Source organism: Mobula hypostoma, chromosome 4 (genome assembly GCF_963921235.1).
Source record: "Mobula hypostoma chromosome 4, sMobHyp1.1, whole genome shotgun sequence".
In the NCBI taxonomy this organism is placed as follows: Eukaryota; Metazoa; Chordata; class Chondrichthyes; order Myliobatiformes; family Myliobatidae; genus Mobula; species Mobula hypostoma.
Genome location: NC_086100.1, coordinates 113,970,725 through 113,993,076, shown reverse-complemented (window position 1 = coordinate 113,993,076; position 22,352 = coordinate 113,970,725). Strand labels below are relative to the sequence as shown.

Here is a 22,352-nt window from a genome sequence, read left to right as displayed (position 1 = left end):
TACCACATTTATAATTGAGACAAATTGTAGTTTAACTTTACTTTTCTTTCCACAGTTGCTGCCAGGAGGTCTGCGTGTTTGCTGTATTTACCTTTACAGTATTAAACCCATGAATCCTACCTCATTGCTTTTTTATTTCTATTTTTGCGCTACTTATTTAATTTAACTTACTGTAATTCATGTTTTTTTTTTCTGTTACATATTGCATTGTACTGCTGCTGCAAAGACAACAATTTCACGACATATGCTGGTGGTATTAGACCTGATTCGGATTCTGAATCTGCTGTGCTTTTTCCTTTAGATTGCTAGCATATGTAGTTTTTCGATTTTCAATTTAAGGAAGCAGGAAAGGTAGCTAATGTATATAAAAAGCCACAAGACTTGCTTTCCTTTATTCCTTTATTTACTGAGGAATAACATGTAACAGCAGGGTACTACCTTGAAAACATGAACTGCTAGAATCATTTCACTAATGCATACGGTTCTGATTAATACATTTCATGAAAAGGGCCCTGGAGAGAGTGCACAGTATACTTACCAGGATGTAGCCAGGACTGGAAACCACAGGATCATAGAAACCTACAACTTAGGAGGCTACTCAGCCCATTGCATCTGCGGTAGTTAGAAAGAGATACACACACCTAATCTGAAGTTCTAGCACTGGGTTCATAGACCTGCAGGCCAACGTCTTCAACTACACATCCAATTACTGTTGACAATGATTATTTCTGCCTCTCCCACCCTATCAGGCAGTGTGTCATGGTTCCAGTGCACTCTCTTGATAAATTGTATTTTATATTCAAGGTGGCACAGCAGCATATTGGTCAGCACAATGTTTTGCACTACCAGCAAACTGGCTTCGGTTCCCATTGCTGTCTACAAGTAAGGAGTTTGTACTTTTTTCCCTGTGGTCACATGGGTTTCCTCTGGGTGCTCCGGTTTCCAACCCACAATCCAAGGACGTACTGGTTGGTAGATTAATTGGTCATTGTAAATTGTCCCATGATTAGGCTAAGGTTAAATGGGAATTGCTGGGCGGTGCAGCTTGAAGGGCCAGAAGAGCCAATTCTGTGTTGTAGCTCAATGAATAGATAAATCATCTTCCTTCCTAGTCATTGGCTCATATCTCTGCCCCTGCGTTTTGATACCTCTCCCCACCCACCCATAGTTTTTAGTCCAATATTGCATGCTTGATCACCTTAACTAAAACATGGGCTTCATCCTTACTTTTCCAAGACTTTGCAAAATATTCATTAATATCTCAAGTCTGTACAAGTTACAAGTTCCATACAAGTTACTTTTTCTTCTATGAGAATAAACTAGACTAGCTATGAGCGCTTTCTTTGATGTGGCTCCGAGAGGTCTTAATTAGGATGCATAACATTCTAATCAATCCTGGCAGAGGAAAGACCCTGTTCCTTTAGCTGAACGACCATAAAGAAGCAGATGGTTTAGAATATGTTCAATATTGAAGGATTTGAGAGTGGCTAAGCAACTTCCTTTCCTCTAGTAAGAGCATGCTGGATGTCTGCAACTCAATGCTTGAAAGTGCAGTAGAAGTAGAATCCTTCACCTCTTAAAAACATCCTTGAATGACCTACTGGAAGAGCCTTAAATTTGTGAGCATGTACTGGAAACTAGAATTATGTTTGGCTCTTTTTTTCCAACTGATGTGGACACAATTGACTGAACAACCTCATTCTATGTCCTGAACTTTTGATAATTCTATGATTCTAAAATCATGAGTGACTCAAAGTATTCTTGATTTTCATGTTCATGTCAGAAGATTCAACTCCCAACATCAAGTTTATTTATTGAGATACAGAGCGGAATAGGCTCTCTGACCCTCCACCCAGCAATCCTCATTGAACCCTAGCCTAATTATGGGCCAATTTACAATGACCAATTAGCCTACTAACTGGTATGTCTTTGGACTGTGGGAGGAAACTGGAGCACCCAGAAGAAATTTGCACAGTTATTGGGAGAGTGTACAAACTTCTTATAGATAGCAGCAGGATTTGAACCCGGATCGCTGGTACTGTAAAGCATTGTGCTAACCACTATGCTTCCTTGGCTGTAAATACTGTATAAATATACAACACTAAATAAATTAATAGAATTTAATTGAAAACAAATCTTCCACATAAGTAGAGCATCTAACTACCACTGCTGAGTTGTTTCTGTTGTGGTCAGAAGTTTTAGCCAGACACTCCTTTCATCAGTCACCATTGTAACCCTGACCCAACCTTCACATGAAGGCTGCAAGAAATGATGATTCTGCTCAATGTTCTTTTTGGAGTATTACAGAGGAATTCTGACAATGCTGTCCCATAGGTGACAGATACCAGGCACATTTGAAACAACACACCGTAGCACCAGTCATGCTGCTTTGTGCTTTGCAAGAAGAAAAAATATTAGCTGAAATCTTGGCAACACTGGTCCATGCATTAATTCCCACCTCAACATCAAAGATTCCCAGTATTCCACCTGACCCAGATCATAGGATCCATTCTATCCAATCTCCCGGCCTCCATTCCCTTTACCAACGCTTCCAACTAGTGTCACCAACACTTCCCTACCAATACAAAGTTACTAGTGTGCACATGCATGTACAGAGATGGTATTCCTAGTGTCTCCAAAACATAAGACTCCTGATATCCCTGATCTATGTCCATCATGTAAAAGTGCTGCTGACCTCAACACTGTTTCATTCCAACCCCCCACCCAACCAAAATAAAATGCAAGAGAATGAGATCTTCTCCATCACCCCGCCCATTCAGTGAAGCTCCGTGTGTTGTTCCTTGTCTCTTAACATCCCCTCACCAGAAGAGTACTGGTGCACAATTCTCCTTCCCTACTGGCACAAATCTGACCACAAAAGTCCTGATCAGTCTCCAACTCCTCACTTCCAGCCCACCACCACCCTCAAATAGGGGCAGGTTCTTTTCAAATATAAAAAACACCATGTCTGTTATGTTTTATGTAACTGGGATCTTGGGCCTGGTTACATCGAATTTCAATGCAGTGAATCAATGGCACACTAGAATTTCTGGGTAAAAGTACCTTTGCCATTTTGATACCTGTGGAAAATTTGGAGTGCCTGATAAGCAAAGTGAGTTTTTTTTTACCTCAGGTCGTAAACCTGAAACACTGTTTCTGTGCCCATGGATGCTACACGACCTTCCAATGATTTTCAGCATCCTGTTTTTATTTCATTACCGAGCAATGACACGCTTTGCTTTATGTTGGTAGATTCAAGGTGTTTTGCTTCCTGGTGCAGGATTTTTGCATTTCTCTGACATGACCCTAACCCAGCTGTTTCTGGGATGTGATTCAGTCTGGGTTAATACTAATTACACCCCAGTCGTTCCCTATTTCTGTAACTAAGTCCTGCTCTTCATGGCGTCCTATACCGCCACGATGAGGCCTCTCTCAGGTTGGAGGAGCAACCTCTCATATTCCATTTGGGTAGCCTCCACCTGACAGCATGAAGATCAATTTCTCCTGCTTCTGGTAGTTTCTCCCTTCTCCCCCTTCTCTCCTTTTCCATTTCCCATTCGGCTCCTCTTTTACTCTTCTTCTCCTGACCTGCCTATCAACTCTCTCTGACACCCCGCCTCCTTCTCTTGCTTCCATGGTCCACTTCTCTCAATCAAATTCCTCCTCTTCAGCCCTTTACCTGTACCCACCTATCACCTCCATGTCTGTCAGTTCATCCAGCCTCCCCCACCCACCTACCTTCCCCTTGCCTGGCACCTGCCAGCTTGTACTCTTTCCCCTTTGCCCACCTTCCCCTTTTTCCGCCTACCTCTCCAGTCCTGATGAAGAGTCTCACTCCAAAATGCTAACTCTTTATTCCTCTCCACAGATGCTGCCTGACCTGCTGAGTTCCTCTGGCACTTCGTGTGTGTTAATCTGGATTTTCAGCATGGCTTTGTTTATGATTTGCCGCTGTTTTCACCACTCAGACTGTGTCACACCCACTCATCAACCGTGTTGGTGACCTCCAAATTGTTAATAAAAAAGTTTAAAATGCACTGTCAATTAGTCACTTGTTTACATGTGTGTTATGCCATGGCAGATCTAAAGGACCTAACAAATCCAAAGAGGTGGTGAACAGAAAAATCAACCTGTTTTTTGTGTGACATCACCAATACCTGAGACAAAATTCACCAGCAAGTATGACACCCAGATGGAGTGGCAAATGCTTGGCCAAACATATCGATGCAATCATGAAGGAGGCACACCAGCAGCTTCTCCTCATTTGGAGTTTGAGAAGATTTGTTATGTTACCAAAGACTCTTAAAGATATAAATATATAGATGTACAATAGAAAACATTCTGACTGGTTGCAACACAGCGTGGTATGCATCTCCTAAGTAATCGATCACAAGAGGCTGCAAAGGGTTACGGACTCAGCTAGCACTATCAGAGGCAGATCACCTCCCCATCATCGAGGACATCTTCAGAGAGGCGATACCTCAAGAAGACAGCATCCATCATTAACGATCCTCACCATCTGAGAAATGCCCTCTTCTCATTGCTACCATCAGGGAGGAGGTACAGGAACCTGGAGACTCGCACTCAGTAATCCAGGAACAGCTTCTTCCTCTCCGTTGAGAGTTCCATGAACCCAAGAATACTACTTCGTTATTCATTTTTTGCACTATTTATTTTTGTAACTTATAGACTTTTATATCTTTGCATTAAACTGCTGCTGCAAAGCAACACATTTTGTTTTGTCTGTCAGTAATAAACCTGATTCTGATTCTGAAATAGAAGGATTACCCCAAACTGCAGGCTCCCATTTCCGTATAGGTCAATGGTGATGATAGGGATGTTTCTGTGGTAGAACATGTCTATTCTGTCATAGGAAAGCAGCATCCATCATCAGAGATTCCCACACCGCCCAGGTCATGCTTCTTCTCGCTGCTGCCATCAGGTAGATGTACAAGATGTACAAGAACCCCAGGACTCGCACCATCAGCTTCAAAAACAGTTACTACCCCTCAACCATCAGGTTCTTGAATAAAAGGGGATAAGTACAATCACTTGCCCCATCATTGAAATGTTCTAACAAGCAATGATCTCACCTTTGACTCTCTATCTCATTATCTCATATTCTCATTAATTATTGCTATTTATTTATATTTGCATTTGCACAGGTTCTTGTATTCTGCATTCTGGCTAATCTTTCATTGATCCTGTTATAGTTACTATTCTATAAATTTGCTGAGTATGCCTACAGGAAAATGAACTTCAGGGTTGTACAGTATATGGTGACATAAATGTACTTTGATAATAAAATTTACCTTGAACTTTGAATCTTTGTATATGGCTCCTTAAAAATTTTCAAAAAAAATAATAGAAGTAAAATTCCTTTAAATAAATGGACCTTAAATTCTGTTGTTATCAATTTATAATATATCTGAAGACTGTGTAATTTACTTAATGTTGGGCTTAATATTATGCTAACATTTAAACCTAAAGTCTGTACCTTCAATGGTCGGAACTTTTCATTGTCTATTGCTACTTGAAGGTCTATCAAAGTAGTTTTCTGTGTTTCCTTAATTACCAGAAGGTCTGTCTGCAAATTCCCTGTTCAGATTTTGTCCTTAGACATATTGACCTTGCCTCTAGGATGCTGGCCACAAGCCAAAGTTGACTTTTCATTGACTAATATTTTTTTTTCTGTGGATTATCCAGTCTTCAGCCAGTGAGACAGATAGTTTAACCAGAAACAAACTAAATCAGCATTTACTTTTTATTTCAGTCATCCTCTGTGTCTTTGGCTTCTGGCCCAAAGTGTACCAAAGCAAAGGACGGTAGCCAAATAACATACATTGGTGGGCAAAATGAGGAGGGAGATTGACAAAAGGCAGTATACAGAGATGAGAAGAGATAAGGGAGTATTAGTGATGGAAAGAAATGGGCAGATAAGTTCAAACTTTTCAGCAGAATAGAATGAAATGACTAAGATCAGAGAACAATTGTCTCTCTGACTGAGCTCTAAGCAAAGTGGATCTGGTCATGCATGAGTGCACCTCGCTGTTTCAGCTGCATCATCAAGCTGTTCTGTTGCAATATTTGATAACATCTGTTACATTGTGTAGACGATACCATGGATCAAAATAGAAAAACAAACTGAAATATGAACTAGAACTTCGACCATGCTGGAAATACTAAGCAGTTGTGATGAAAGGTGATCAATCTGAAATATTAATTTTGTTTCACCCTCTTTGGAAGCTGCTGGACTTTCTGGGTACTTCTAGCATTTTCAGTACATACATCCTGGAAAATATCTGATCTTGCTAAGATCTAAACATCAGTATTTCCTGTCATGAACAAATAATGTGCCAGCTCACCCACAGTACCATCAGAAATGGGTGGAGATATCAGTGTGGTTTTGGGAAGTCAAGTCTGTAAACAGTTCAGTTGACATCAAGTCCTATTGTTGCTGATGGAAATTGACAGTAAGAAACTCTCGGGTGCATTCAAACTGGAGAATGTTCTTGAGATTCAACCATGATTCCAATGGATTTTTTAGAACTTTGTACTCAACATCATATTTTGTATCTCTAGGTTCTAGTAGTGGCAAAATGACTGAAACTACTAACAACACCCATTAAAAGGTGAATGCAAGGGAACAGGGCTTCACATTCTGCTGATCTCAGCAAATCCTTGACAGCAGATATACTCAATGAAAATAGTTCCAGTGATTTGGTTTATGATTAAATTTGTACACCTTAAGTCATAAAACAAAGGTTATTATTAGCTTTTCTAAAATAGAGTATTAATTGACCTTTCCTCACCATAAGAAAAAAAAAATCCCTCCTCAAATTAGATTGCTGATACACCCAGTGGCCTAAGTCACGCAAATCAAAGGGCAACTAAGAGGCCTTATACCTAGCCTATATGTTTTAACAATTTCCAGTGAACCACATCTAGCATGCATCTTTGGATTTTGGAGTCACTTTGTGCCTGATGTGCTACTACCTTCAATCAAGCATTCACTCCTCTATTTACATATTCTGAGGCAAGTTTGAATTTCTGCGTAATCATTAACATAGTTAGAGTCACAGACTTGTACAGTACCCAAATGACCCTTCTGCCCATCACAGGCCTGTCAACCTTGTTGCCCATCTAATCCCATTTACCCACTTTAGATCCTTCTCTGCCTTGCCTCTTAAGTACATGATGTCTGTTTCTTTTTCCACTATCTCCTCTGGCAGCAAATTCCAGATATCAACTACTCTCTGTCCAAACAAAAACCTTTCCCCTCAAATCTCTTTACAACTCCCCCCTCAGCCTCCTCAGGTAAAGAATCCCAGTTTATCCAATCTCTCCTCATATCTCAAGTCCTCCAATCCAGGCAACATCCTGGTGAACCTCCTCTGCATTCTCCCCTATGCAGCCACTTTCTTCCCATGAACTGCATGCAGTGAACCATGTACAGAAGCCAGTCTTTTTGTTAAGTTGCAACAAATCAACTCAATTTTTATATTCTTTAACCCAAGGATGCTTTATGCCATCTTGACACTTCTGTTGCTACTTTCAGGGAACTATGAACTTGAAACTAAGTGTAAGTTTTTGTTGCAAGTTTTAAGTCTGTCTAGAATTTAACTAAACTCAGTGGTCGTGTTACTAAATATCTCCTGGACCTAATAAACTGGGCACTGAATGTGTTCCTGGTCTTCTGCTGCTGTAGCCCATCCACTTCAAAGTTGAACATGTTGTGGGTTCAGAGATACTCTGCTGTGCACCACAATTATAATGCCTGGTTATTTGACTTCCTGTCACTGTCTTGTCGGCTTGAACAAGTTTAGACAGTCTTCTACGACCTCTGTCACTGACAAGGTGTTTTGGCCCACAGAACTACTGTTGACTGGATCAATGCTTTTCACGCCATTCTCTGTAAAATCTAGAGATTGTTGTGTGTGAAAATCCCAAAAGATCAGCAGCTTCTGAGATAATCAAACCACCCAGTTCGGCACTAACAATCATTCCACAGTCAAAGTCACTTAGATCACATTTCTTTCCCATTCTGATGTTTGGTTCTAAATGACAAATGAACTTCTTAACTGTGTCTGCATGCATTTATGCATTGATTCGTTGCCAAGTGATTGGCTGATTTGCATTAGTGAGCAGGTGTATGCCTAATAAAGTGGCCAGTGAGTGCATATAACTGTATCTCCACACTGAGCTTTTGACTCTGTGCTCCTCAAAAAAAAAATGCTATAAAATGTGATACCTATAACTGTGACTTCCATAAACAGAGATCTTATTACATCTGGAAATATGTCAGATTTATTACACATGCAAAAGTGGTTAAGGAGGGGAAGTGCTAACGTTATTTATGTCCCATTATTATACAAGTGCAATGAAATGACTACAGAGTCATGATCACATAAAAATGCATTACATCTGCAGAATCGGAGAATTGACGATAACTACTACTTATTCAGGATGCTTTCTTCTACAAGCACAGGCATTTTTACCCTTCACTGGATGAGCCAACTTCAGTTTTTCTGTACAGTAAGTTTATCCATCAGAGTAAATAAATCTCACTAAAATGCTAATTAATATGACTACCTTATATTCAGTAGAGTAGAGTAGGGTAATTAATATGACTACCTTATATTCGGTAGAGTATAACAAATAACAGGCACTATGAGCAATGCATTATCAATGCTTCATGGAAAAATATACAGCCTTTTTTAAATTATCTGCATTAATTTGTAAAACAAAATGAATTTGCATTCCAATTCTGCTTTCAAAAGTAGTTTCTTGTACACTTTGTGCAAGTTAAATAATTCAAAATGAAAGTGACATATCGTCTAACAGATAAACTACTTAAAATCCTTGATTTTACTTTCTGTACAACAATACAAATTGTGCTAAAATGTTCCAGCAATAGACAAAGGAACTGGATTTTTCCCTCATCCACCGCAACACCAAAAGGTCCTTGTAATACCTCAGAAATAGCATGAACTCCATTTACATTACTGGGCTAAAATTTCTTGGCAGAATAATAGCAGGTTTAATGGACCTTGTTATTAGTACATAAATGACCCAGCAAATAGTGCTGATGACGAGATACCCAGACATTTGGTAATCCCCACAAGTTGCTGGACAATTTGGTACCACTTCAAACATTAACCTCTTGAAAAAATTAGGATTTGCTCTTGATCTCCCGTTCAAGGCTGAAAATTTACAGCATATGCTCCCACAATACTAATAAATTTCTCTGGCTCGGTAATAGAATAGAAGAAAGAGTGGAATCTCACTTCTTCAAACGGTAAACCATGTTCTTACTTGTCAATTCAGTGTCGGAATCAGATTCAATACCACTAGCATATGTTGTGAAACTTGTTGTTTTGTGGCAGCAGTGCATTGCAATACATAATAATAAAAAACTAAATTACATTGAGAAATATATACAACTAATTAAATTAAATAAGTAGTGCAAAAAGAGAGCACCAAAAGAGCAAAAAAAAATAGTGAGGTAGTGTTCATGGGTTCGTTATCTGTTCATAAATCTGATGGCAGAGGGGAAGAAGCTATTCCTGAAATATTGAGTGTGTGTCTTCAAGGCTCCTGTATCTCTTTCTTGATGGTAGCAATGAGAAGAGGTTATGTCCTGGGTGACAGGGGTTCTTAATTTTGGATGCCACCTTCTTGAAGCATTGCCTTTTGAGGGTGTTCTCAATGCTGGAAAGGCTAGTGTCTATGAAGGAGCTAGATGAGTTTTCAACTTTCTGCAGCCTTTTCTGATCCTGTGGACTGGCTCTCCATATCAAACAGTGAAGCAACCAGTTTGAATCTTCTCCACAATACATTTGTAGAAATTTGCAAGAGGCTTTGGAGTCATACCAAGTTTCATCAGACTCCTAAAGAAATATAGCCACAGTCATGCCTTCTTTGTAATTTCATCCTTATGCTGGACCCAGAATTGATCTCCAGAGTTGTTGACATTCAGGAACTTGAAGCTGTTCACCTTTTCCAATGCTGATCCCTCAATGAGGACTCATGTGTGTTCCCTCAACTTCCCCTTCCTGAAGTCCACAAGCAGTTCCTTGGTAGTACTGACACTGAGTGCAAGGTTGTTGTTGAGACAGCACTCAACCAGCTGATCTATCTTTCTCCTGAAGGCCACCTCATCACCATCTGAAATTCTGCCAATGATAGTTGTGTCCTCAGCAAATTTATAGATCGGGATTGAGCTGTGCCTAGCCACACAGTTGTGGGTGTAGAAGAAGTAAAGCTGTGGACACATCCTTGAGGTGTGCCAGTGTCGATTGTTAGCAAAGAAGAGATGTTATTTCCAATCCACACACACTGTGGTCTCCCAGTGATGAGGTCAAGGATCCAGTTGCAGGGGAGGTAAGGCCCAGGTTCTGGAGCTTATTGATTAGAACTGAGGAGATGATGGTGTTGTACGCTGAGCTGTAATCAGTAAACAACAACCTGACGTAGGTATTCCTATTGTCCAGGTGATCCAAGGCCAGGTGCAGAGCCAGTGAGATTGCATCTACAGTATATCTATTGTGCCAATAGTCCAGGTCCTTGCTTATTCAACAATTGATCTTGGCCATGACCATCCTCTTAAAGCACTTCATCACAGTAGACATAAGTACAACTGGGTGATAGTCTTTGAGGCAGCTCACCCTGCTCTTCCTGGGTAGCAGTATGATTGTCGCCCTCTTGAAGCACGTGCAGCAATGAGAGAATGAAGATGTCCTTAAGTACTCCTGCCAGTTGGCTGGCACAGGTTTTCAATACCCTACCAGGTACACCAACAGGGCCCGACACCTTGTGAGAGCTTCCCCTCATGCAAAATGGTCTGATGACGGCCTCCAATACAGGGACCACAAGGTCACCAAGTGTTGCAAAGGTTCGCACAGGTGTAGTTTTATTCTCCTTTCAAAGGCATTGAGCTCACCTGGGAGTGGAGCATCACAGCCACTCATGATGTTAGGTTTTGGCTTGTAGGAAGTAATTATCTGGAAACCCCGTCAGAACTGACGTGTATCCAATTCTGTCTCTAATTTCAATCAGAATTGTTATTTGCTCTATATGTCTTTCCTTGCTTCCTTAATCTGATTTTACTTTCCCTCAAGTTCTCTTTCTTCCACTGTCTCTCTAATTGCTATACTTCCATCTCCAGCATTCCCCTGCATCGTTTTTTCTAACCTCACTGGCACTGAATTAGGAGATAAAGTTATTTTTGCCATTCCTCTTGGTTTCATCCCGCCCAGAAGGTCTGCTGCTTCTGGCAATTTGAGGATATAGTATAAAGCTAAATGAAACTGCTGAGGTGAATGCTTGGCCATTTGTTGTGACTGATGGCTCTCAGGGGCCCTCTAGATTTTTGAAGGATTTCCATTCCATCTTCAGGAGACAATATAATATGGAATAAATTTTCATTCTTATGACAACATTTGAATCTCTATAGTTATCTGGAAGTTACTTCTATCCATTTACCAGTCTGCGGAAATACTAAGTGCCTTTCATGGCTTCCTAAAAAAAATAATTGGCGGATAAGATATAATATTTGCATAACAACATTTTTGTACTTTGCTTGACACACTGGACATGAAGGTGCTTCACAGGATCCAGGCATTGAATGAAGTATGTTTTCTTAGTTTCTTAACAGAAAGATCAATGAAATTTGGAGTGATAAATTATTCAAATAAAAACAATTCAGGAGTACTGAATAAAATACAGGTGCTGTGAATGCTATTCAAGTTTTCCTTTAACTTTACATTATTTGTATTCTTCTTGAGAGGCCACAAACAGATCATAAGTTTGAATCCTAGAAAGACATCTGTCACTCAAAGGTTGTCTCAGTGTGGTAATGTAATCAATCGCCAGCTGGGACAGCAGATGGACTGCCACAGGCCATTCCATACTGAGGGAAGGAAAAACTCTCACTGTTTGATTTGACACCTTTTGAGAAGGTCTTGTCTGTGAAGTGGAATTGACAAAAGCAAAAGAAGCTCATGTCAACAATTTCCTGACTCACGGCAGTGTAAACGACTAAATAAAAAAATGTACTTGGCCGAAGACGGAAGCAGACCAAATTAATTTACATGAAGCATGTGAAATGATGGTTGTGGAGTTTTGCCCTAATTTCTAAACAAATGATATTTATTTTCACCGTCTATGTATTTCTGAGATTTCCATCCTATCTTCAGGAGACAATCAGGAAATTATCCTCCCTCCTGCAATATCTGAGAATTCACTGATATATTACCCCATGAGACATAACTTTATACTATAAGTTCACCTGAAATTTTGTGGCATCTCACCTGTGGTAAGATTCCACAAAACTGCAGGTTAAGATTTTTCATGCAACACAGACAACTGGGCTTTGTTGTTACATCTTCTACCAACAAATAGTAAGTTATATCAAAATGCATATTTTAAGTACATTATACCTTATTTTAAAGAATCATGCAGAATTCAGATATGGAGTGAACTTTCATCAATAAACTAAAAAAGAATAGTAAATGGACATGCAGACATCCTTGACTGAATCTTTGAATTACAAGGGCAATAATTTTTAAGATAGAAATAAAAATATAAAAGCTGCATCCAAGACTCTAGTGATACTGCGCCATCAGTTAAACTCTTAATAAATGAACTTTAGAAGGGAAGTCTTAAGCTCAAACAAATCTGTTAATTTGTATTCAAAATAAATCCTGATATAATGAATAACTGTATGCAAATCACTACAGTCATGAGCAATTCTAAAATAAATATGTTACAATATTAAAATGGAAATTATTTAGATACATTAAATTAATTAATTGTAAAATTAGCGCGCTCCATCACGTGCACTAGTCTCCGTAGTATCCAGGGCATCTTAAACGAGCGGTGCCTCAGAAGGGCGGCCTCCATCATTAAGGACTCCCTCACGTAGGACATGCCCTCTTCTCATTGCTACCATCAGGAAGGAGGTACAAAAGCATGAAAGCACACACTCAATGATTTAGGAACAGCTTCTTCCCCTCTGCCACCAGATTCCTGAATGGATATTGAACCCATGAACACTACCTCACTACTTTTTTATATCCTATTTTTTGCACCACTTACTTAAAATAACTATTTAATATATACTTACTGGAATTCAGTTCTTTCTTTTTCTCTCTATTATCATGTCCTGCTGCTGCAAAGTTAATAAATTTCATGACATATGCCAGTGATATTAAACCTGATTCGGATTCTGAAATCACTGAATGTTCTCCTAAACACATTAAAGACAATGGTAATGGAGGTTCATTTCTGGTGTTGGCTAGCCCAAATCTATTTTAAAAGTATCCTGTTGATCAATTTAACATTTTGAAACTGGCATCTAATTAATATCATTTTCAACATTAGAAGACATTATAGTAACACTGTATCGTTTGGCTGTATTGATGAATGGTTGAATGACAATTAAACTTGAATGGGATTGAACGCTGCTCAATCCTGTATACTTGATCATTGAACATTCACTTAGAGACTGTAATTCTATGATCTTCATTTATATTGTTCATTTACTAGAGGACAGGTAGCTGGATATCTTTGGTTCTACCAGTTATCATATCCAATGAAAGTGAAACCAGTATTCAAAATGTTTTGGAAGTCTTAAAATTTCTAAATCCATGTTTATCATCTCCCATGTCATTTGATATCATTATTTAATAGGCTACTCTTCTTTAAGGTAAGATATGAAATTTTATCTGTCCAAAAATCAATGACAAGCAAAGGCAAAAACGTTCAGATGTGTTGTATGCTACATTGCTAGGAGTAAGAGAGAAGTTAACAACAAATTCTTTCCACTCTGTTGTCTAGCACATCCAATGATTAAATGGCACATTATAACTAAAGAAATTTTAATGTATTAAGATTTAGAGAAGAGAAAAAAAACAATAATTGTTACAAGAGCATTTAGTTACCCAGGACAGGGTTTTGGAAAGGATTGGCATGTGTAATTGATATGAAAATATTAATGTGTTGCTAGCTGTACTGCTGAACAACTTTACGTTATTGATCAGCAATCTTGCAGTAGCTGCAATACGATTGTTAATTCAATAAGACTGACATGTGCTAATCGAATGGTGCTGTGCTTGCAAAATGAAGCAACATTTTGAATAAAGCCATGTCCTTACTTTACAATTTGCCTAGCATGAAACATAATACATGTCTGAAATGATTCCAGGACAGACCCCTGGCCCTGGTGATATCTTCTCAGTGCTCAATGATATTGGCATTATTAATGTCAACCTGCAACTTACGAAGGTGAAGATGTGCATTCTCAGACTTCTCATTGTCCTCAGTAGTCTCCCAGCTCCATCATGCAATTCATTTGGAACCTCACCACTCCCATCCCTAGCCTGACCAACCACAACATTTAGTGCTGTGGTTCACTGAGCCAAAACAAGCACTTTCTGTACATGGTTGCCAGGAGGAAAGACGAGGATCTTAAGTAAACAACATCAGGTCACAATGCCTAATTGCAGTCATTCACACCATCTAGGGAAGTGCTGTGGCAGTGAGTTTAGTTGGGCGGGACAATAAAGGAGTCCACAATTAGACTGAGTATAAATTTGAAGGGCCCGGGAATGAGAAAACAAAAAGGTTAAATTTGATAGGACATTAGAAAAAGTGGAAAGAGTGACCAATTTCAGTTTCCTGGCTGTCAATAACTCTAAGGATCTAACCTGGACCCAACATATTGATGCAACTACAAAGAAGTGGCTATATTTCATTAGGAGTGTGAAATTTTGTATGTCACCAAAAACACTCACAAATTTCTACAAACGTCCCATGGATAGCATTTTAACTGGCTGGATCACCATCTGGGTATGGCATGGAGGGCTGGGGGCTACTGCACAGGATCAAAATAAGCTGCACAGAGTTGTAAATTTAGCACTAGCTTCCGCAGTATCCAGGACATCTTCAAGGAGCAATGGCTCAATAAAGTGGCACTCCTTCATTAAGGAACCCATCATCCAGGTCATGCCTTGTTCTTATTGTTGCCATCAGGAAGGAGGTACAAGAGCCTGAAGGCATGCACTCAGCAATTCAGGAACAGCTTATTCCCCTCTGCCATCCGATTACTGAATGGAGATTGAACCAATGAACATTACCTCACCACCTTTTTTTATTTCTATTTTTGCACTACTTATTTAACTATTTTATATATATATATATCTATATCTCTATCTATATATATACTGTATTTCACAGTTTTTTCTATTATTATATATTGCATTGTATTGTTGCCGCAAAGTCAAAAAATTTGTGACAAATACGGGTGATATTAAACCTGACTCTGATCAAAAGATGTGCAGGAGTGAAGGAGAGTGGAACTAGACTAGGCAAGAATCATGAGAGATCTTCAGTTGAGGGAAGAGGATACAGCACTGTCTGATTATGCTACCTAAGAATATTTAGGAACATATCTGGGATTAAAGAAGAAGATTTATTGGAACAAGTTCACCTGGCATCCTTCTGCAAACTGGAGGAGCTTGTTCCTGCTGTGTGACTCCTGTGAGGAGCAAAGGAAGAGAAGCCCATGATCAGGCTCAGGAAATGACATGCAAAACACTTGTAGTCACTCGTGGGTGGTGAAGTTCCCAATGAATGAAAAGGACACCATCAAAGTAGAAATGAAAAGGCTGAGAATCTTGACCTCTATCTGAAGGTCATCTAAAACAGTCATTTTACATATGATGCAAACTAAGAAAAGGTTTCCAGCACTAGGAATATCGCCTGTAGAGAAAAAATGCTTCATTTAGCAAGCTAAATTGTCAAAGAAAGAAACATAAGAGTTGCAGGAATATGGAGTGTTAAAAAAACTCTTGAAGCAACCACTGATGCAGCGTTTCAACCCGAAAAGACGACATTTTTACTTCCCTACCACCCCACCCCCGCTGCTGCTGCTTGACCCACTAGATTCTTCCAGAAGCTACTTTCTTTTAGCTATTAAAGATACTTCATTCTATACGCAAATGTGCTCACTCCAGGACTCATGCTGAATCACTGCGGAACAACAACACAGAGGGGGAAACGGGTCTCCAAAGGCCGCGGTGGGCCAGCGAGGGGGTATTGGCTGAGGTGTGCAAGCCAGCAGTCTGATTGGTGACGGTAGGATTCATTGTCCATCACCGACTCGTTTCCCTCGGGTGACCCCGTTTCTTTTGACGGTGCAGATGTCCCGGGAGACCGGCGGCGCGGGCAGTCCCGCCGACCTTTCCTGCTGGCACAGAGTGCTGAAGGGCCTCGGCCCAAAGTGTTGACTGTACGCTTCTCCACAGATGCTGCCTGGCCTGCTGAGTTCCTCCAGCGTTTTGTGTGTGTTGCTCGGGTTTCCAGCATCTGCAGGCTTTCTCTTGTTTGTGACTTTTCCCTGCTGCCCTCTGTAAACTGGCTATCGCTCAGAACCAAGCGCGGGAACCCAGCCATCGTGCAGTGCAAGCACACCTCGCCATTAAACACATTGTCAATAATATATGGGAAAAATAATTTGTTACAGAAGTAACCTTGTACTTACTCGATAGAATTTATGGCTCAGAGAAGGTTCAGTCCATAATGAGGAGGCTATATGTGCCTCAAGATTGGGAAGGGGTGGGCTGTGATTCCCTTTGTACTACTTACGGACAGAATTAAAATTGACAAGGCCTTTTCCAAACCGAAAAAGTCCCCTATTTAATACATTGTCTGCGACATTTCCATCGATTTGCCAATTTTTATATAACAAAGTTGCATCCCAAATACTGAGACCATTCTCTGCTTTTAAGGACAACTCTCTCTCACCTCTAGCTGATTGTATGTTCTAGCATCTGCCATCTCTAGTGTCCTCTAACACCATTTTGTTTATTTTCTTGTACATCGTTAATAAATAGCAGCAAAGGTCTTTATCATACATCATATTTACACAGTAGATCACGAAGTCACACAAGCCAGGAAGATTCCCTTATTCAATTGCAGATTCATGATGAAGTATCTCATTATGACTGTGGTAAAGATGCTCTATTTCTAGATCCCCAATATGGATGGAGGTTAGGAATAAACTGAGTTTGTGTCCATTCCTGTATGCTTGCTAGCATCTCCACAATGGAAGTAAATGTGTGGGTGCTCTGCATGGACAGCAATCAATTAAATGCACGCTTGGGCTTGCCAGAGCTTGTCATGACATCATTCTTGGTTAAATTCTGCCACGTTCCAGAAAAAAAAATCTCTTGTTGTGGTCAATTATGCCAGCTTTATTTATAATCTGCATTTAATTAGGCAAATATTTTCACAGTAATATTAATCAGAAAGACAACAATCGGTTTGTTATTTACTGTAGATGAAACATCAAAGGCTTTAAAGCTAGGATTGAAGTAGCATATAGAATCAATAAAGAGTTAGATGTGGAAAGGTTTCAAAATTCCCAGAAGTAAGAGTCTTGGCATCTGAAGGCACAGCCAGCAAAGGTGGAAGACCAAGAGGCCAGAATTAAAGGCACATGAGGCAGTATTTGATGCCACATAGGGAAAGGCCCAGTGAGGGATTTGAAGCCAAGAGTGTAGATTTCACAGAAGTCCAGTAAAAATCCATAAACATGCATACATGGCTGAATGGGGCGGCATGGTACCATAGTGGTTAGCACAACGCAAAAACAATACCAGTGACCCGGGTTAATTTGCTGCCGCTGTATTCTCCCTGTGACTCTACAGGTTTCCTCCCGGGGCTCCAGTTTCCTCCCACAGTCCAAAAGACGTACTGGTTGGTAGGTTAATTGGCCATTGTAAATTGTCCCGTGATTTGGCTAGGATTAAATTGGGAGATCTCTGGGTGGTGCAGCTCGAAGGCCCGAAAGGGCCTACTGTGCGCTGAATGTCGATAAATAAAAATACATAAATAAATGTCACATCTTAAAGTTGTCATTGTTATCCCTTTCATTCAAGTTATCCATTGTTATTCACACATTCATTTTGATCTACATTGTGGTTTACAATATGTAAGGTATAGGAATTGATGCCTTCATGTTCCATTCGATCAGTTCTCCCAGACTAGCTATAGACCTGTGCGTAACTACTCTGGCCGTTTTTGATTTAATAATAAAGACCATCAAATGTATGCGCATGAACATTGGCAGGGTAATCTTCCGTGAATCAAAATAATTCCATGTAATGACACATAATTGATATTGATATAATTAGTGAGACTGGAGGGCCAATCCCCAAATTAAGTTTACCACAATTACTAAATGCCTCAATTATATCAAATCAATTAGCATTTGGGTATTTAGAATTTTGTTTTGTTTTGTTTTGCAGAAGGTTAGTAAACTGGAAAGGAATCCCTGCATTTTGAATCAGGGATGACAGCACAATTCAGCCAATGCACAGCAATCCACTGTATAGTGGATCGAATCCAAAAGTACCAGCTCAACATATATCTTCAGATTAATACAGTTTGGATGAAGAACTATCTCTTTACTTGCCAGTGAGGAATTTGAGCCAAGGGATATGGCAGTGCAGCCTGAATCTGAATGGCCCCTGAGTCTGGATAAATTAAAGGGGAGAGATGAAGGTGTGGGGTGAGTTATGTGAAACCACGTAACCCTGTTGGGCCGAATAGCCTATTGACGGGCTGACCAGTCTGCCCCCTGGTGGTAAGTGAACCGCCCTCGCCTTCTGCAACTGTTGGAATGAGAGACTGGCAATGCAGGAATTGATGCCTTCGTGCTCTATCATTCAAACGAGCTCTAGGTTCCCCTCTATAACCACTTACCCGAAAATCCTCAAACTATTGACAGTTTAATCACAAAGACGCCCAAAGGCACATTTATGTTCTTTCAAACGTGAGTTTGCAAGGGCTGGGAGCCTATTTTGCGATCTAATGCGAAGATTGGCACCGTCAGCCAAGCTGACAGTGAATTCGCACACAGGAGACCAGCCATTTTATGAAAGGGGGGATCTAGCAGCTCACAGAACCGGGTTTTTGCTTTGGTTCATCGGATCACGGCAATCCTTCACAAATTCTGTAATATATAAATATATAAAATAAACATCTGAGCAGCGCGCTGAAATTCAACTTATTATAAATACCAACGACTTAAATGCAGGATTGAAGAAAGGAAGGGGCTCTGTACACGATTTGGTTCCCATTTCCATCCAAAGCATCAGATAGCCGTGACGTAAATCGGGTACTTTGCTTCAGCCCAATTAATGTTTCTACAAACATAAAAAAAAGGAACTCCGTGTACTGCACAAAGAACTATATGTGTTGCATTAATATTCATGTTCTTCTCGAACACACATACACCATGTCAGTTTCAATGACAGGAGAACGGAAATCCACTCAAACGTTTTTTTTCGGCGTCTGCGATACAGAATTGCTGATCGCCTCCACATACTTGAGTGTGAGATTCTGCTCCGTGTTGTGAATCGCCGTTATTTTATTTCAGGGTAAAGTGCACTTGTTGTTTCATTGTTTTTTATATTTGTAAGCGACGCGGAAGTCTTATAATGACTATCCCATCGCATTTAGAGTGGGATCGTAGCTCAAGCAACTTCGCAGTAGTAAATTGGACAGCGAGCGTTAGTCAGTCAATCTCAGGAAGATATTTGTGAAATTGGCACGATTATGTAACCAGAACCAGTCCTCGCGGATAAATAGGGCTGCGCGCGTGCCAAGTAAATTTATAATATTCCCATTGAATTCCATTGTTTAAACTTGGATCCCAATTGAAGACCCGCATTTAGTTATATTGTTCGAGTTACATAAATATGTAAATTAAAGCAGTTTAATTCCCCCCAGCCTCGCACAGAGAATACAAAATCACAGCGGCAGCCAGCATCCATAAAAAAAATCTCACAACAAGCTACACAGTAAAGCTACAAAGCAAGTGGAATGCACAATCACATCGAGTCTTAATGAACACAGGGACACATTATTAGCTTGCCTCCTATAACTGAGACGAACAGAACCCCCGCCCCTTCCTTCCCAGCCTTCTGTTTGGTGGCTCCAAGGAATGCTGAGATCACCTTGTGTAATGGAATTTACGCATCTCGCTCCTGTCCCTACCATTTTTCGGCAATGTATAAAATATAGTTATTTACTGTGAATGGTGATGGTGTATTGCTTAGTCAGTCCTTTACGAGTGAAACTAATAATCACGATCGGCCGTGTTAAAAAAGATGCGACCAAGCTGTGAATTAGTATGTTGCTGATTGATCGATAACCCTTCAGTATTATTGTTTTGACGACATGTATGTATTCTGCACCGTGTCGGTGTTATACCACTGCAGTGGTGTGACGTCACCCACTTTGTGACCTAACTTTGTGACATCAGAAATAATAATGACCAGCGTTAGTTGCTTTTACAGTTGTAGAACCAGGATGCATCATTTGGGACCCGACCTAATAACCCACTGGTGTCTCCCCAGCTCGTTAGTTATCGCAACGGTTTACTCGGGCTGCGTCTCATTCAAAATATTTGACAATACAGGGGGATAGAGACGCTCCCACCCACCCTCACCATCTTTACGCTTCCCCTCGACAGCGCGCTTCCTGTTTGTGAAAAGTGGTCGTGCCACAAAATATAAACGGTGCCTGGAGAAAAATAGTTCAGAACACAGACACATCATACTAACAGCCAAAACAATTAGAAGGACTATATGAATTTTGTATAGATGGCTTTCAGCACTCACGATATTTTATCTCCCCAGACACACACACACACACACGCACTACAACAGCCTTGGCACAGAGCAATACAATATCGCATTCAACCGGTACCCAAGTTGAAGCAGACTGATTATTAATACCGAGTTAGCTGCCCCTGTCGCTCATGCTAAGGGTCTCAAACATTCCAATACATTTCGCAGTGCCCGCCTTGGTCGGCAAGATTACTTACATGCGTTGGTTATGGCGAAACTGTTTGCTACTTCCAAATTGTCAACATGGGGCGTCAGCCTCAGTTCATGTGAATTATGCTGGAAAATTCCTAAACGAAATGCACTGTATTCCTGATCTGCTCCTCTTGGGAATAACCCCCCTATTAAAACAAAAAATATATAAATAACTAGTTTTACCCTTACACTTCAAATGAACCTCATCAATATATTTTTGGTGTATGGCTATAACAAGATTCCGAAGGTCTTGAAAAATTAAGATTACTGATACTAAAATCTGATTGATAGTTTAGTCGAGAAGTAAACAGCTATTTAAAAAGATCATGATAGTCACTCGTTCTTGGTCTAATGCTTTATGACACAAATGCAGAAACGAATACGATCGATAGAATTGGGATTTCCTTAAAAAAATGAAATAAAGATTTTATTTGCCAATGTAAATTAATTTTACGGGAAGGTAACTCACCGATTTGTACGCTGGTGGGGGAAGAGGCACTGAGCGCCAGTCCGCATAACCAAGAAGCCAGGAAGACCGATATATGCTGCATAATCTTTTGCATTTCCGAAGAAGAATACTGCAACCGCGTTATAATCCTTCCTTTCAGGATCTGTTGTAAGGTTCAGGTCCTGTACATAACGCCGTTTTCAAGAAAGAAGGGGGAGAAAAAGAAAGAAAACGATAAACACCTGGTCGACTAACGCTGCTTTTCTCGGTTGGGGAAAAAGGCAGCAGCAAGACTAGGGACGGTGGGAAAATGTGAAAAGCAGTTTAGCACTGCGCTTTACCCAGCAACACCTCTCAGCACAGCCACGCTGCCAGAGACATGTCCTGATTCTTAATAAATCCGAACACACGAAAAAAAACGATTAACGACCGAACACATGCACGTTTCTCCCTACCAATCCAGAGAGGACTTCACTCAGAACCATGAGGCGTCCATGTTATTCAGTATGTTTTCTCTACCTTCACATATTCCCGTCACTTGCGATCAACATATTAACACCACTATTAGATTAGCGTATTTTATCTTACCTGCCTAGCGTGTCTCTTGTCGAATGACAAAGAATGGTATCTGTTAAGAGTGGGGGCGGGGGCGAAGAACTAAATCGCCCATAGTCTTCATTGTGCAGGTTTGCATTAGGAACGCACGGTTTACCAAAACATTATCCACATAGGATACGAATTCACGAAGCTCACGTTAATTTCCGTCTGTATTGATGTGGGGCAATTACTAGTTCATATCTTAATGCAAATATGAAATACCAATTGTCCGGTAGCAATCGTCCCACATTTTCGCTCATTCATTAAACATCAACCTGACAGACATTCGGATCTATTCGCACGGGCAGCATACCTCATCAAAAATATTAATCATATAACCGCTAATGATCTTGTTTTTAATCAAACTTTCAAGATGATTTAACAGACTCTTACTTAATAATTAATATAATTTTAAT

General features: G+C 40.1%; 1 protein-coding gene across 7 annotated transcripts in view; it reads right to left on the bottom strand.

Moving 5' to 3' along the window:
- Window positions 1-21,830, bottom strand: part of gria2b (glutamate receptor, ionotropic, AMPA 2b) — a 142,032-nt gene extending 120,202 nt beyond the window's left edge. For 5 of the 7 annotated variants that reach the window (XM_063046399.1, XM_063046395.1, XM_063046401.1 and 2 more), the window contains exons 1-2: window positions 21,361-21,673; window positions 20,897-21,037 (exon numbers count right to left, since the gene is read on the bottom strand). In XM_063046399.1, the coding sequence (XP_062902469.1) occupies window positions 20,897-21,037; window positions 21,361-21,454 (235 nt within the window). In that variant the 5' untranslated portion in view covers window positions 21,455-21,673. The other 2 variants (XM_063046396.1, XM_063046397.1) reach the window with 2 other exon arrangements.
- Window positions 21,831-22,352: the final 522 nt, after the last annotated feature.